This window comes from Lontra canadensis, unplaced genomic scaffold (genome assembly GCF_010015895.1).
Source record: "Lontra canadensis isolate GAN:19392208 unplaced genomic scaffold, GSC_riverotter_1.0 scaffold3, whole genome shotgun sequence".
Taxonomy (NCBI): domain Eukaryota; kingdom Metazoa; phylum Chordata; class Mammalia; order Carnivora; family Mustelidae; genus Lontra; species Lontra canadensis.
In genome coordinates, this window is record NW_022630997.1 from 43,187,934 (window position 1) to 43,202,316 (window position 14,383).

General features: G+C 37.9%; 1 protein-coding gene across 4 annotated transcripts in view; it reads left to right on the forward strand.

Annotated features, from left to right (window-relative positions):
• The window catches only part of MICU1 (mitochondrial calcium uptake 1), a 235,625-nt gene that overhangs the window by 52,307 nt on the left and 168,935 nt on the right, over positions 1 to 14,383 (forward strand). For all 4 annotated transcript variants that reach the window (XM_032840752.1, XM_032840762.1, XM_032840772.1 and 1 more), the window contains exon 2: positions 1,116 to 1,277. In XM_032840752.1, the coding sequence (XP_032696643.1) occupies positions 1,117 to 1,277 (161 nt within the window). In that variant the 5' untranslated portion in view covers position 1,116. The remainder of the gene's footprint in view (positions 1 to 1,115; positions 1,278 to 14,383) is intronic.

Genomic DNA, 14,383 nt, shown 5'->3' on the forward strand with positions numbered 1-14,383 from the left:
TCTCCCACTGACTTCTCTCCTCTCATACTCTCTCTCTCTCTCTCATTTTCTCTCTCTCCCAAATAAATGAATAAAATCTTTAAAAACAAAACAAAACCCAAAAAAAATTAAATTATTTTAACAAAATTGTATCAGCATTACAAGGTGGTGGGGACAGCAAAGTATCCTAGTTAAAAACCTGGGTTCTGGTGTTAGTCCATTTATTTTAGCTTCTGGATCTGCTGCCTAGCTGCATACTCTAGAGCAAGTCACTGTATCTCAGTTTCCACATGTTTACAATGGTTGTGCCACTTATAAATCTGTTGCTTTGTAATTCTAAATCCATTTCATTGTCCTTTCTGTAATACTGGAAATTTCTCTCTTGCCACCTTTTGTTAAGGTTTGTCAGTAGAAGGGCTCAAGGGAGACTAGAGAAGGAAGAAGTTTTTCTTCCTGATTCTTGTATGCACTTTAAGACACATTGGCCTGTGTCATGTGGGACACCTTGGGGCTCTCAATCCCTAGGTAGTTTTAAAGGCGGTACTCCCAAACGCAGTTTTTTCAGTGAGTTCCATACTCTGACATCTCCCCATGGATACTTTCCTGAGTTCCAATGGCATACTGAGTTCTCCTACTAGATGACTTTATAGTGACTTCTGTTGGCCTGGCACTCTGGTAAATTTCTCAGACATCCATGGTCATGTCCTCACCACAGACCTGTATCTCAGCCCTGTTGAGAGTGACCCCTTCACAGATTTATTCCTCTCCTGTTGTTCCGCATCAGCCCTTGCTATAGTAGCTGCTCCCTATATATGTTATCTCTTTAGCCCTTAGTATTTTACCCCTGTTAAAATTAATACTGCTTTACGTTAAACTTTTCCTGTTCAAATTATCATGTGGTTTTTTTGTCTTCCAATTATACTTTGACTGATATATCAGGTTTATAAGTAATATTTTTCTCATACAACTGTTCTGAGGATTAAATAGGATACTATATGGTATTGCAGAGTGTTTACTATCTGCCATTGAGTAAGTCCGTAGTGATTATTGGTGACGTTGATACTTTCATCTTCATCATTTCAGCATCACTGTTGCTACCACTAGTTAGGAGTAACATTTCTCCTTTTTATTCACAGGATGTTTCGTCTTAACTCCCTTTCTGCATTGGCAGAACTGGCTCTCGGCTCTCGATGTTACCATGGGGGATCACAGCCTACCCAGATGAGGCGACGACTCATGACAGTGGCTTTCCTGGGAGCATCTGCAGTCACTGCAAGTACTGGTCTCCTGTGGAAGAGGTTAGTGTTAGTCGGAGAGTGTTAGTTAGGAGAGTTAGTCTCCTGCATGTGCTTTCGTTTTTCTCGTTGTCTCTGTTATTTCAAAGGATTGCATGGCTTTCTGGCTTAACTTTGTGCCAAAATTTCTTGCCCAAATCATTTGCCATTGATAATAATTTGTCTATGAGATAGGATGTTTCAAAGAATTCAGCTATTGTGTCAAAGCAACAAATTGAAAGTATTCTGTTTCAAGGTCTGCCTGTCTCCTCTGCTGAACTATTTCAACAATAAACCGATTTAATAATTTCAATAATTTTTAAATAAATGATATATAATAAACAAATAAATTTCATAATTTACCAATTTAGCATGTACAGTTCACTGGCTTTTAGTATATTTACAAAGTTGTGCAGCCATCACCACTATCTGATTCCAGAAATTTCCATCACTCCACAAAGAAACTCCATGCCATTTAGCACTTATTTCCCACTTTCTCCATCCCTCCTAACCCTAGGCAACCACTGATCTACTTTCTGTCAATAGATAGTAAAATGGGGATGATAACACCTATCTCAAAGGGTTGTTATAAAGAGTAAATGAGTGATTATTTGGGGTTATTTATTTATTTACTTTTTTGTTTCCTATAGACTTTATTTATTTGACAGAATGCGAGAGAGCACAAGCAGGGGGAATGGTAGGAGGGGAGAAGCAGTCTTCCCACTGATCAGGGAGCTCGATGATGGGTTGATCCCAGGAGCCTGGGATCATGACCTGAGCTGAAGGCAGATGCTTAACCAACTGAGCCACCCAGGTGCTCCAGGGGCTTTTTAAAATAGCGTTTTATTTTATTTAATGTTAAAGTAGGCTTTTCACCCAGTGTAGGGCTCCATTTCACAATCCTGAGAACAAGAGTTGGATACTCCACCAACTGAGCTAAGCCAGGTGCCCCAAGTTATTATTTATTAAATGCTTTAAAAAGTGCCTGGCACATAGCTTTGTAAATAAAAAACATTTATGGAGAAAGTACTTGGTACATAGTAAGCTATCAGTAAATGTTAACTGTTATTACTGGATATAATATGAAGATGGGAAGTGAAGGAGATAGAGTACTAGCAGAAAAGACAGTTTCCAAAAAAAAGTTGGAGTTGTGATATGAAAGATCCCTATATACCATGCCAAGAAGTTGCGATTTTTAAGTTTTGAAGGTTTTGAAGAAAGAGGCTGATCACACACAGGTTTGAAGAGAGATTAATATAGCAACAACAGTGGAATAAACTGGAGTGGGAAGAAGCTACAGACAGACACTAATACTAGTTGGAGATGATGATGTGGGTACTGGAATCTTAGAAAGAAGTGTATGGCTTTAAAAAATTTCCAGGTAAAATGGACAGGAAGAGAGGGAGAGAAAGATCTAGACTATGGGACACAGACAGAAGGAGGAAAAGAGGGAGGCAAAACAAGGGAAGGAGGAATAGGAAATACACCTTTTGTCCTTTCACTGTAATAAATAGTAAATGCTTAGTAATTTCTTCAGGGATGCTTTCCTGCAGTGCAATTAGAGGACCCCATGCAGGTGCATATAGCATTGTCTTTGGCTTAGTCTAACATCAAAGGTGACAGCAGCTGTACCTTGAGAGGTTGTTTGATGATTTGAATGTTTAAGAAGTTACTTTAAGAAAATTTTTTCTTGGGGCACCTGGGTGGCTCAGTGGGTTAAAGCCTCTGCCTTTGGCTCAGGTCATGATCCCAGGGTCTTGGGATCGAGGGGGCTCTGCTCAGCAGGGAGCCAGTTCCCCTTCCTCTCTCTCTCTGCCTAGTTGTGACCTCTCTCTCTCTCTCTCTGTGTCAAATAAATAAAAAATATCTTAAAAAAAAAAAAAGAAGAAGGTTTTTTCTTTCTCTGAGTCACTTTGTTTATACTGTTCAGGTTAAATGCTGATTAACAAGTTGAGGTTATTTTACTTTTATTAATTTATGGTATTTTTGGGTAATATTAATCCCAGAAAAAGAATAAGAAGACAATCTTATCTTCCAAAGCATCCAAAAGCAGAAAAATCTACCTATTGGCAGTGTGTCCTCAATACGATGCTTCTTCTAAAGCATATGCTTTTACCACAGATTCTAATTTCATGAATGTTTTAAAATCATAAATATACCAAGTGCTGAGATTTTAGTGTTCAAAGATTGTTAGTTTTGTGCCTTTGCTATGGCATGTAAGAAGCTACAAAGAGATGAACTTATAATTATTCTCAAGTTTTGAAATAAAGAATAAATAAAACTTGTTGCGATTTTCATGCTTATACTGAGCTCAAGATCAATAGCAAAAACTCTCTAAAATGATTGTGAGTTATCTTGTTAGAATGCAGGCATAGAGTTTGCCATTTAATTTTATATCTTTTTTCCATCCTCTTAAAAAATTGGGAAATGAGCAGAAATTAAAATGTTTTCCTAAGAAGTGAGATTTGGAGTTCTTTTTGAAAGAGGGCAGGATATAATTTTAAATCTCAAAAAATTTTAAATTGATGAGCTTTAAGTTTTAAAACTTCAAAATTCGCTGATTTAAATTACAAAGAACAATATGATCTTTAAAAAAAAGTCTAATACAGAAGTAAAGAAAAAAACCTTTTTTTCATCTCCCAATTCCTGTTCCTATACAAAAAATAATTAATAACAATACAGTACAGTACGATACAATACAAAAATACAGTTTTGAATCATGTAGGTGTATAACAAAGAATACAATTTGGAATGTTTGCCTTCAAACCCAAGTATGTTCTGGGATATATAATTAGGTATAGGTAAAGACCAGATATACTGCTTGAATCTGCTAATGTAAATTAAGTATGATTTTTTTTTTTTTAAAGATTTTATGTATTTGACAGACAAAGATCACAAGTAGGCAGAGGCAGGTGGCGGGGGCAGGCTCCCTACTGAGCAGAGAGCCCGGTGTGGGGCTCAATCCCAGGACTCTGGGATCATGACCTGAGCTGAAGGCAGAGGCTTTAACCCACTGAGCCACCCAGGCGCCCCTTGCCTTCCTTTATGAAGGATATTTTCATTGGATATAGAATTCTAGGTTGACTTTTTTCTTTCCAGCACTTTATGTGTGCCATTCTGTTCAGTGTTCAGTTTTGATTTTTGTTTTGTTTTCAGTATGGTATCCTCATTATAGTCTAGCATTTTTTTTTTATTGTGGTAAGCTATATGTAGCATCAGATTTACCATTTTAACCATTTTTAATTTCATTATCTATATTCACAGTGTTGTGTGACCATCACCACGATTTATCTAGAATTTTTTCGTCATCTCAAACTGAAACTCTGGACCCATTTAACAGTAATTCCCCATTTCACCTTGCCCTACATCTGTGGTTATTCTGCTTTCTCATTGTATGAATTTGAGAATTCCAATATATGTAACCAACTGAAGCACCCAGGTGTCCTGAGCATGCACCTTGATCTCAGGGTTGTGAGTGCGAGCCCCACATTGAGTGTAGAGATTACTTAAAACAAACAAACAAAAAAGATAAAAAGAAAAAAAAAGTACCATTTGGAAAATATGTTAGAAACTACCGTTAATTGGAGGATCTGGAAAGATAGCAGCATAGGAAAATCCTGAACTTACCCGTCTCTTAAACACACTAAATCTATGGCTACATGTGGATAATTTCCCTTTGCAAAAGATCTGAAAACTATAAGAATTGGCGCCCATAACAAAGAATATAAGGACCACACCAAGATGGGTAGGAGAAGCAGAGACACAGTCCTACAAAAAACCCCATCCCCAGAGTGGCAACATTCAATAGAGAGGGAATTTCACCAGGCAGTGCTTCTCCCAGAGGAGAGAGGGGTTGGTGCCTCACATTAGGCACCCTAGAAACTGGGATCTGTACTGGAGAGATAAGCCTGAGAATATTTGACTTGCAAAACCAATGAGTTTGACATCCAGAGGTCCCAGAATTCTATAGGAAACTGAGATTCCCTTCTTAGAGGGCTCATGAGCAGTCTCGTTTGCCCTGAGACCCAGAAAAAAGCAAAAACCAAAAAACCCCAGCAGTTTGAAAAGGACTTGGTAGTGATTCACAAACAGAAGGCATATAACAGGTATGGAGGTCCTTCCTGAGGAGCAAGGGATTCAAGTCCTGCACTGGGCATTCTGTACCACCCCTGCATTGGGAAGACTAAGTCCCCATTTTGTCTGGCTTTGAAAATCAGCAGGGCTTAACTCTAGGAGAGGTGGAAGGCCTTGGGAAACCAAAACTGCTCTGCTCTTAAAAGGCCCATCAGGGGTCGGCTCGGGTCATGATCCCAGGGTCCTGGGATCGAGCTCCAAATCGGGCTCTCTGCTCGGCAGGGAGCCTGCTTCCTTCTCTCTCTCTGCCTGCCTCTCCACCTACTTGTGATCTCTGTCTGTCAAACAAACAAAAAATTAAAAAAAAAATTTTTTTAAAAAGGCCCATCAACAGTCTTACTCTGAGACCCAGCATAATGGAAGCAGTTTCAAAAGCACCTGGGCCATATATGAGAGTTTATTTACTAGTTGTAGGGCTTGTGCCAGAAGGGCAGGGTTCCATAAGAACTTTCTCTGGGAATGGAACTGCTCGCAGCTGCCTTTTCTTTTGCCTTCCTTCATTCAGCCTAGCTGGCCCACTGAAGGTGGGTAACTGGGGAGTTGTTGGTCAGAGTAAAACTACACTCAGAATATAAATATGTTCTGGAGTCTAAGGCACAGCACTGTGATTATAGTTAATACAGTATTGTATACTTGAAAATTGCTAAGGGACTAGATAGATTTTAAATGGTCTCACTCAAAAAAAGTGATAATTATGTGATGTAATGGAGGTTTTAGCTAATGCAATGGTGGCAATTGGATTGATACACATAGGTGTATCAAATTAACACATTGTATACTTAAACTTATAAAATGTTATCAATTATGTCTCAATAAAAACTGCTTTGAAAATATGCTTTTGTGGGGGCACCTGGGTGGCTCAGTGGGTTAAAGCCTCTGCCTTCAGCTTAGGTCATGATCCCAGGGTCATGGGATCGAGCCCTGCGTCAGGCTCTCTGCTCAGCGGGGAGCCTGCTTCCTCCTCTCTCTCAGCCTGCCTCTCTGCCTACTTGTGATCTCTGTCTGTCAAATAAATAAATAAAATCTTTAAAAAAAATATGCTTTTGTGTAAAATATACTTTCAGGTAAGGGAAAAAAAACGAATTATAATAATAATTGTGGAAATGAGTCCACAAAGTTTGCAGATATCTTGTGGAAAAAGACCTTACTAATTTGCTGACTATTCTAGTTGATGGCCAGTATAAAAAAGTAAGGATAAATTAACAAAATGCATGGGGTGTTTTTTTTTAAGATTTTATTTGAGAGAGAGAGAGAGCTTGAGAGTGAATGAACACAAGCAGGGGGGAAGGGCACAGAGCAGGGGAGAAGCAGACTCCCCGCTGAGCAGGGAACCCAATGTGGGGCTCGATCCCAGGACCTCAGGATCATGACCTGAGCTCAAGGCAGATGCTTAACCAACTGAGCCACCCAGGCGCCCCCAAAATATATTATTTTTAGAAAGTACAAAACAAGTTAACTTCAGTCACATACAGATATTCTGTACTTTTATTCCTTCCTTTTTCACCCTTTATGGTACTGATGTCACAAGTTACATCTTTTATACTGTGTATCCATTAGCATATTTTTATACTTAAGGTTTTTTTTTTATGTTTGATCTTTGAACTTCTGTTACAGAATTTAAAGAGATTTACACATCATCATTATAGGACAACAGTATTCTGTATTTGTCTATATATTTGCCTTCACCTGTGAGCTTTATACTCTATGCTTTCATGTTGCAGCATAGTTCATTTCAACTTGAAGGACTCCCTTTAGGGTGTTTTTGTTTTGTTTTGTTTTTTTGGTAATGCAGGTTTAGTGGTGTGAACTTCCTCAGCATTGTTTATCTGGGAACATTCTTTCTCTTTCATTTCTAAGGATAGTTTTACCAAATATAGTATCTTTGATTGGTAATTTTTTCTTTCAGCGCCTTCCATCTTACATCCTATTTCTTTATGGCCTACAAGGTCTTATAGTTTTACGGGTTCCCCTTGAACATGATGAATCAATTTTTTCCTCCTGCTTTAAAAATTCTCTTTGACTTTGGCAATTTGTTTATAATGTGTCTTAGCGTGGATTTCTTTGGGTTCGTCTTCTTGGACGTCTTGGATGTCTGTTCTTCATTCTGGATATCCATTAACTTCCCCAAATTTGAGTTTTCAAATTTTCAAGTTTTTTGCCATATTTTCTTTAAATAAACTTTTTTTTTTCTTTTTCTTCCTTTTTTTTAACCCCTTTCTTGTCTTCCTTCTTCATGCATATATTGGTTTTCCGTAAGTCCCTTAAGGCTTTTTCCTTTGTGTTTTGTTTCTCTGACTGGATAATATCAAATGACTTATCTTTGAGTTTACCTTTGAGTTTATCTTTCTGCTTCATTGAGTCAGCTTTTAAGCCACCCAAGTGAATTTTTCAGGTCTGTAATGGTACTCATCGGCTCCAGAATTTGGTTTTTTAAAAAAACTCTCTTGGGGCTCCTGGGTGGCTCAGTGGGTTAAGCCTCTGCCTTTGGCTCAGGTCATGATCTCAGGGCCCTGGGATTGAGCCCCCCCCATCGGGCTCTCTGCTTAGCGGGGAGCCTATTCCCTCCTCCTCCCACCCTTGCCTGCCTCTCTGCCTACTTGTGATCTCTCTCTGTCAATTAAATAAATAAAATCTTAAAAAAAAAGTACAAAAAACTCTCTTGATGGTAGTTTTTTTAATGCAGTGTTTTCTTGAGTTTATAGAGCATCTTTATGATGGGTATTTTGAGTTCTTTTTCAAGTAGTAAATATTTCTATTTCTTTAGGGTCAGTTTCTGGAGATATATTTTGTTCCTCTTTTTGGACCACATTTCTGTTACTTCCATGTATCTTGCAACTTTATGTTAAGATTCACATTTTTGAAGAATCAATCACATATCCCAATCTTTATAGACTGGCTTCATACAGCAATCAGCCCAGTTACAGATTCTGGTGCCTCTGAAGCTTTTTTGGGAGAGGATACAGCTTCTCTGGGTTTGTGAGGGCAGTTCTCAATTGCAGAGCTTGCCAATTTCTTTTCCAAGAGCTGTTCATCTCTTGTTCCCTCTGGTGTTTCTCTGCAGCAGTGCAAGTTCTCTGTGCATAGCAGCAAGGCACCTCCTGTCTCTTCTCATCACCTGCCAGGCAGGCAAAGTATGCCAGCTCCCCATTCCCACCCCAAGTCAGGTGAGGCACATACCAGTCTTTCAGACAGCCTTCTGAAAAACTGGAACACCAGACACCCCTTCCACTTCTTCCCTCCCTTCTGAGGGAGAAGGCTTGTTTCACATCTTTTCCTGATTGTGCCAAGCTGTGCCAGCTCCACAAACCACCTCCCACTTTTCTTTTTCTTACCCACCCTCAGGAATGCAAACTATGCCACCTTCCATCAGCACTCCCAAGTGACGTGAACAGAAACCAGTCCCTTGAGCAGCCCTCTGAATCAATAGAATGTTGAACACACTTCCATTCTCATTCCTTCCTGTAGGAGATGCTGAGCTGTTCCTGCCTGGGGGGAGGGGCTGACAAGGGTAAAGTGAAATTGCTCCTTATACGCATTTCCTTGTGTCCGTTTCGGCACTGTGTTTCTCCTGGGGTACTGCAACTTCTTCATTGGATGTGGGGAATCTCATAAAGGTATTTTGATCTGTACATTGTTGTTAAATCAGTGTTTCTGGGGTGTCAAAGCCTGGGACTTAGTATTCTGCCATCTTGCTGACATCTGATAATTACTTTATTAGATATTTTTCATTGTGTATGTTAACATTTTTGAGTGTCTGAATTTTTTTGTTTTCCTTTAAAAGTATCTTGATTTTTGTATTGGTAGGCCATTAATTTATTGAAGACTCTGATCATCCAGAGCTTGTTTTTAAGTTGGTTTTTTTTTGTTGTTGTTTTTTGTTGCTGTTTTATTTTTGTCAGAATGGTTTAGATAGAGTATTCTTTGCTCTAGGACTACTTTAGCCCTACTAGTAAGACATGGCCCATCTGTTGTGTTTATTAAATGCTTTGAGTGTTCAATGATTTATCACAGGTTGAACACTCCCTCCTTGTAAGTTCTGAAAAGTTCTGGCCTATAGCTCTTTGGTAATTGTTCTTTGCCCAACATTGAATATTTTAATCCTTAGAATGCACTACTTCTATTAACTTAAGGGAGACCCCATTAGGTTCATGGAACTTTGTCTTTGTGTAACTTCCTCCTCTGTGGTCCTCTTCCCCGCACATTCCTGCCACCTCAGCCTCCAAACTGTGATCTCTCTCTTCTCAACTTAGCATGGTCACTCCATATTGCTTGGGATCCTGCTCCTGATCTGGAAAATGTCACCAAATGGAACTTCAGGACAGTTATAGGTCTAATTTTTTTCAGAGAGTTGCTGTCTGTTGTTTAGTGTCTGAACATGTTTTATATATTTTGTTAAATTTTCTGTATTTTTCCTTACACTGGGAAGGCAAGTCAGGTGTATTTACTCCATTGTAGTTGAAAGCAGAAGTCTTCTTTCTATACATCATTATATGTCTCCAACTCTGTAATGTTTAAATCACTGTATTATTGTATCTTTACCACTCTTGGAAATGTGCAGTTCCTAAGGTGGTAAAAGTTGTAGGGATGTAATAGGGTGTAACCCGCCTACTACACATGAGCAGCATTCAGGTCAAGTTTTTCAGAAGAGATTATGAATGCTGTTTAACTAAATGAACTGAATAAAGCAGTGTGGTTAGGAGATTATACCAGATGATACTGAATATCTGTAGATTTTCTTTTCTAGAGCGTTAGGTTTTTGAGAAATCAGGTTATGACTCAGCCTTTCCAGGAGGCTTTTCTTGACCCTATTCTCTGTCTTTATATATTCTTTACCATTTGACTTATCTGTTTTCCGTATTTACTGTGACTCTCTTAAGGATAGACAGTCTTATTTATATTTATCTTAGCAACTAGTGTAGCTCCTATAGCATTTGAATGAAGAAATGAATGAATGCTGTCCCTTTGCTTTGTGAATAAATACCTTAGGTCACCACTTTATCAGCCCCTAATCATTTGGTTCCACAAACTCTTCAGAGGGAAATAAACAGGAAAATGATCTAACCTTGATGAGTTAGGGTCAAGGTTGAAAGGAAATTTGAGCTATGATGAAAAGATTACTTTTGGGGGCACCTGGGTGGCTCTGCTCAGTTGTTAAGCATTTGCCTTTGGCTCAGGTCATGATCCAGGGTCTTGGGATGGAGCTCCGCATTGGCCTCCCTGCTCGGCCAGAAGTCTGCTTCTCCCTCTCCCACTCCCCCTGCTTGTGTTCCTTCTCTTGCTGTGTCTCTCTCTGTCAAATAAATAAATAAAATATTTTTTTTTAAAAAAAGATTGTTTTTGAACCAGGTGGGGAATTAGTTTCTTGTTGCTTTTTAAAAATGTGTTTTTTAGGCTTAACCTTAAAAAAAAAAGTTATTTTTCTTGCTTACAATTAAAATACTTCTTTGCCTTTGTTCATATGCATAAAATATTATTTGTAAGTAAATGAAATAGCTATTGGTTTATATCTTATTTAAATAGTCATATGAAAGGAATGCACTAAGAATTTTCTCATATTGCAGTATTTTTATCCCAGTGTGTATTTTCCAATCCCTTTTCTGATCAGTATAGATGAAGACTTTGATTTTTGTTCCTTAATCAGCCATAGACACATTGAATACTTCGTGTAAGGCACTGGGTTGGAAACTCTGGATGATTAAAAGAATAGCGTCCATTCTCTTCTTATTCTTTTTTTTTTTAAGTTTTAATTAATTATTATTCCAGTATAATTTACATACAGTGTTATATTAGTTTCATGTGTACAATATAGTGATTCAGCAATTCTATATGTTACTCAGTGCTCATCACGATAAATGAACTCTTAATCCCCTTTACCCATTTTACTCTGCCACCCACTCACTTTCCCTCTGCCAACTGCCAGTTGTTCTCTGTATTTAAGAGTCTGGTTTTTTTGTTTTGTCTTTTTTCCTTTGTTCATTTGTTTTGTTTCGTAAATTCCATATGTGAGTGAAATCCTATGGCTTTTGTCTTTCTCTGACTGATTTCACTTAACATTATACCCTTTATACCTTCCAGATGGATCCATATTGTTGCAAATGGCAAGATTTCATTGTTTTGCATTGCTGAGAAGTATTCCATTGTGTGTGTGTGTGTATGTGTGTGTGTGTGTACAACACATCTTCCTTATCCATTCATCTGTAGGTGGGCATTTGGGTTTCTTCCATATTTTGGTTATTGCAAATGATGCTGCAATAAACATGGGGTGCATCTGTTGTTTTAATTAGTATTTTCATATTCTTTGTGTAAATACCCACTAGTGGACTTACTGAATCATAATGGTAATGCTAGTTTTAACTTTTTGAGCAACCTCCATGCTGTTTTCCACAGTGACTGCACAAGCTTGCATTCCCAACAGTGCACAACGGTTCTTTTTTCTCCACATCCTTACCAACACGAGTTCTTTCTTGTGTTTTTGATTTTAGCCAATTTGACAGGTGTGAGGTGATACCTCACTGTGCTTTTGATTTGCATTTCCCCAATGATTAGTGATGGTGAGCATCTTTTCAGGTGACTCTTGGTTGTCTGGATGTCTTCTTTGGAGAAATGTCCGTTGATGTCATCTGCTGATTTTTTAATTGAATTATTTGTGTTTTGGGTGTTGAGTTGTGTAAATCCTTTTATATTTTGGATACTAACCCCTTAGTAGATATATCATTCTCTCATTCAGTAGGTTGTCTTTTTTTTTTTTTTTTTTTTTTTAAATTTATTTGTCAGAAAGAGAGAGTACTCACAAGTTGGGGGAAGGGGTAGAGGGAGAAGGAGAAGCGTATTTCCCACTCAGTGGGGAGCCCAATGTGGAACTCAATCCCAGGACCCTGGGATCATGACCTGAGCCGAAGGCAGATGCTTAACCAACTAAGCCACCCAGGCACCCCGTGTCTTTTTGTTCTGTTGTTTCCTTTGCTGTGCAGAAGCTTTTTATTTTGATGTAGTGCCAGTAGTTACTAGGGTTTTTTTGCTTTTATTCCCTTGCCTCAGAGACATATCTAGAAAATGTTGCTACCGCCAGTGTCAGAGAAATTATTGCCTGTGTTCTCTTCTAGGATTTTTATGGTGCCAGGTCTCACATTTAGGTGTCTGATCCATTTGGAATTTATTTTTGTATACAGTGTAAGTGCTTTGATTTCATTTTCTTGCATGGAGCTGTCTAGTTTTCCCAACACCATTTGTTGAAAAGACTTTCTCCCATTGCATATTCTTTCCTTCTTTGTTGTAAATTAATTGACCATATAATTGTAGATTTATTTCTGTGCTCTTTATTCTGTTCCCTTGATCTATGTGTCTTTTTGTGTCAGTACCATATTTTTGGAATATTTTGAGAAAAATAGGTTTTAACTCTTCTTTAAATGTCTGGTATAATTCACCTATGAAGCCATCTGGTCCTGGACTTTTGTTGGTTGGAAGTCATTTGATTACCAGTACCATTTTATTGCTGGTAATTAGTCTGTTCAAGTTTTCTCTTTCTTCCTGATTCAGTTTTGGGAGGTTATATTTTTGTTTCTAGGAATGTGTCCATTTCTTCTAGGTTATCCAGTTTGTTGGCACATAATTTTTCATAATATTCCCTTAGAATCCTTTGTATTTCCCTGGAGTCAGTTGTTATTTCTCCTCTTTCATTTCTGATTGTGTTTCTTTGAGTTCTCTCCCTCCCTCCCTCTCTTCCCCTCTCTCTCTCTCTCTCTCTTTCTTTTTGATAAGTCTAGCTAAAGGTTTATCAATTTAGTTGATCTTCTCAAAAGAACCAGCTTCTGGTTTCATTGATCTGTTCTTTTTTTTTTTTTTAGTTTCTCTCTCTCTCTCTCTTTCTCGCTTTCTCTCACTCTCTCTATATATAGATGTACACACTCTAATTTTTATTCTTTCTTTCTTCTGGGTAGCCTGTTTCTTAATGGTCATACTATGTTGAACCACATGACAATGCTGATATTTGACAGTATTTGGTTGGTAAAAAGAACAGAGTCATTTGACTCTAATAGTTAAAGAGCAAGGTAGATTCTGGAAATATAAAATAACAAATTGTGTGATATGGTTTAGTCACTAAGTCATGTAGCAATTTGAAAAAATAGAGTCATTAGCTTGGATGAAGAAGTTAGGAAAAACTTTCATAGAATAAAGTTTCACTTTAAATCTCTAATCAGCTAGAGGGGCTTCTCCTGAACATTTCAGTTTTTTTCTTGCTATTAATAGTTGAATTAACCTGGTAAGTCCATCAGATTTTTGTCTTAATGTAGAATTTTTTTATGTATGTGTTTTTATTTAAATACCAATTTTTTAGTCTTTTGGCCCCACATTTATTCTTTCAATTCATTTTTTCGTATTTAAAAAAATAACAAAATTTATCATCCTAACCTTTTTTTTTTTTTTTTAAGATTTTATTTGTTTATTTGACAGAGAGAGAGAGAGAGAGAGAGAGAGAGAGAATACAAGCAGGGGGAGTGGGAGAGGAAGAAGTAGGCTTTCTGTCGACTGGGGAGCCGAACGTGGGGCTCGATCCCAGCACCCTGGAATCATGACCTGAGCCAAAGGCAGATGCTTAATGACTGAGCCACCCAGGCACCCCATCCTAACTGTTTTAAGTGTACAGTTGGTTGTGTTAAGTGTATTCACACTGTTGACAAACAGGTTTTTAGAATTTTATCATCTTATAATACTGAAGTTCTTTATCCATTAAATACCGCTGTTCCCCCTCCCTGCAGCCCCTGATTACCATCATTCTATTTCCTGTCTCTGTGAAATAAACTATTTTAGATACCTCATATAAGTGGGATCATAGATTATTTTTCTTTTTGGCTCATTTCACTTGGGATAATGTCCTCAAGGTTCATCCGTGTTGTAACATGTGGTACAATTTCCTTCCCTTTTTTAGTTTTCTTTCAGAGTTAAAAATTTTTTGACATACAAAAAGCTGTACATAACTAATGCAGACAAATTAAAGG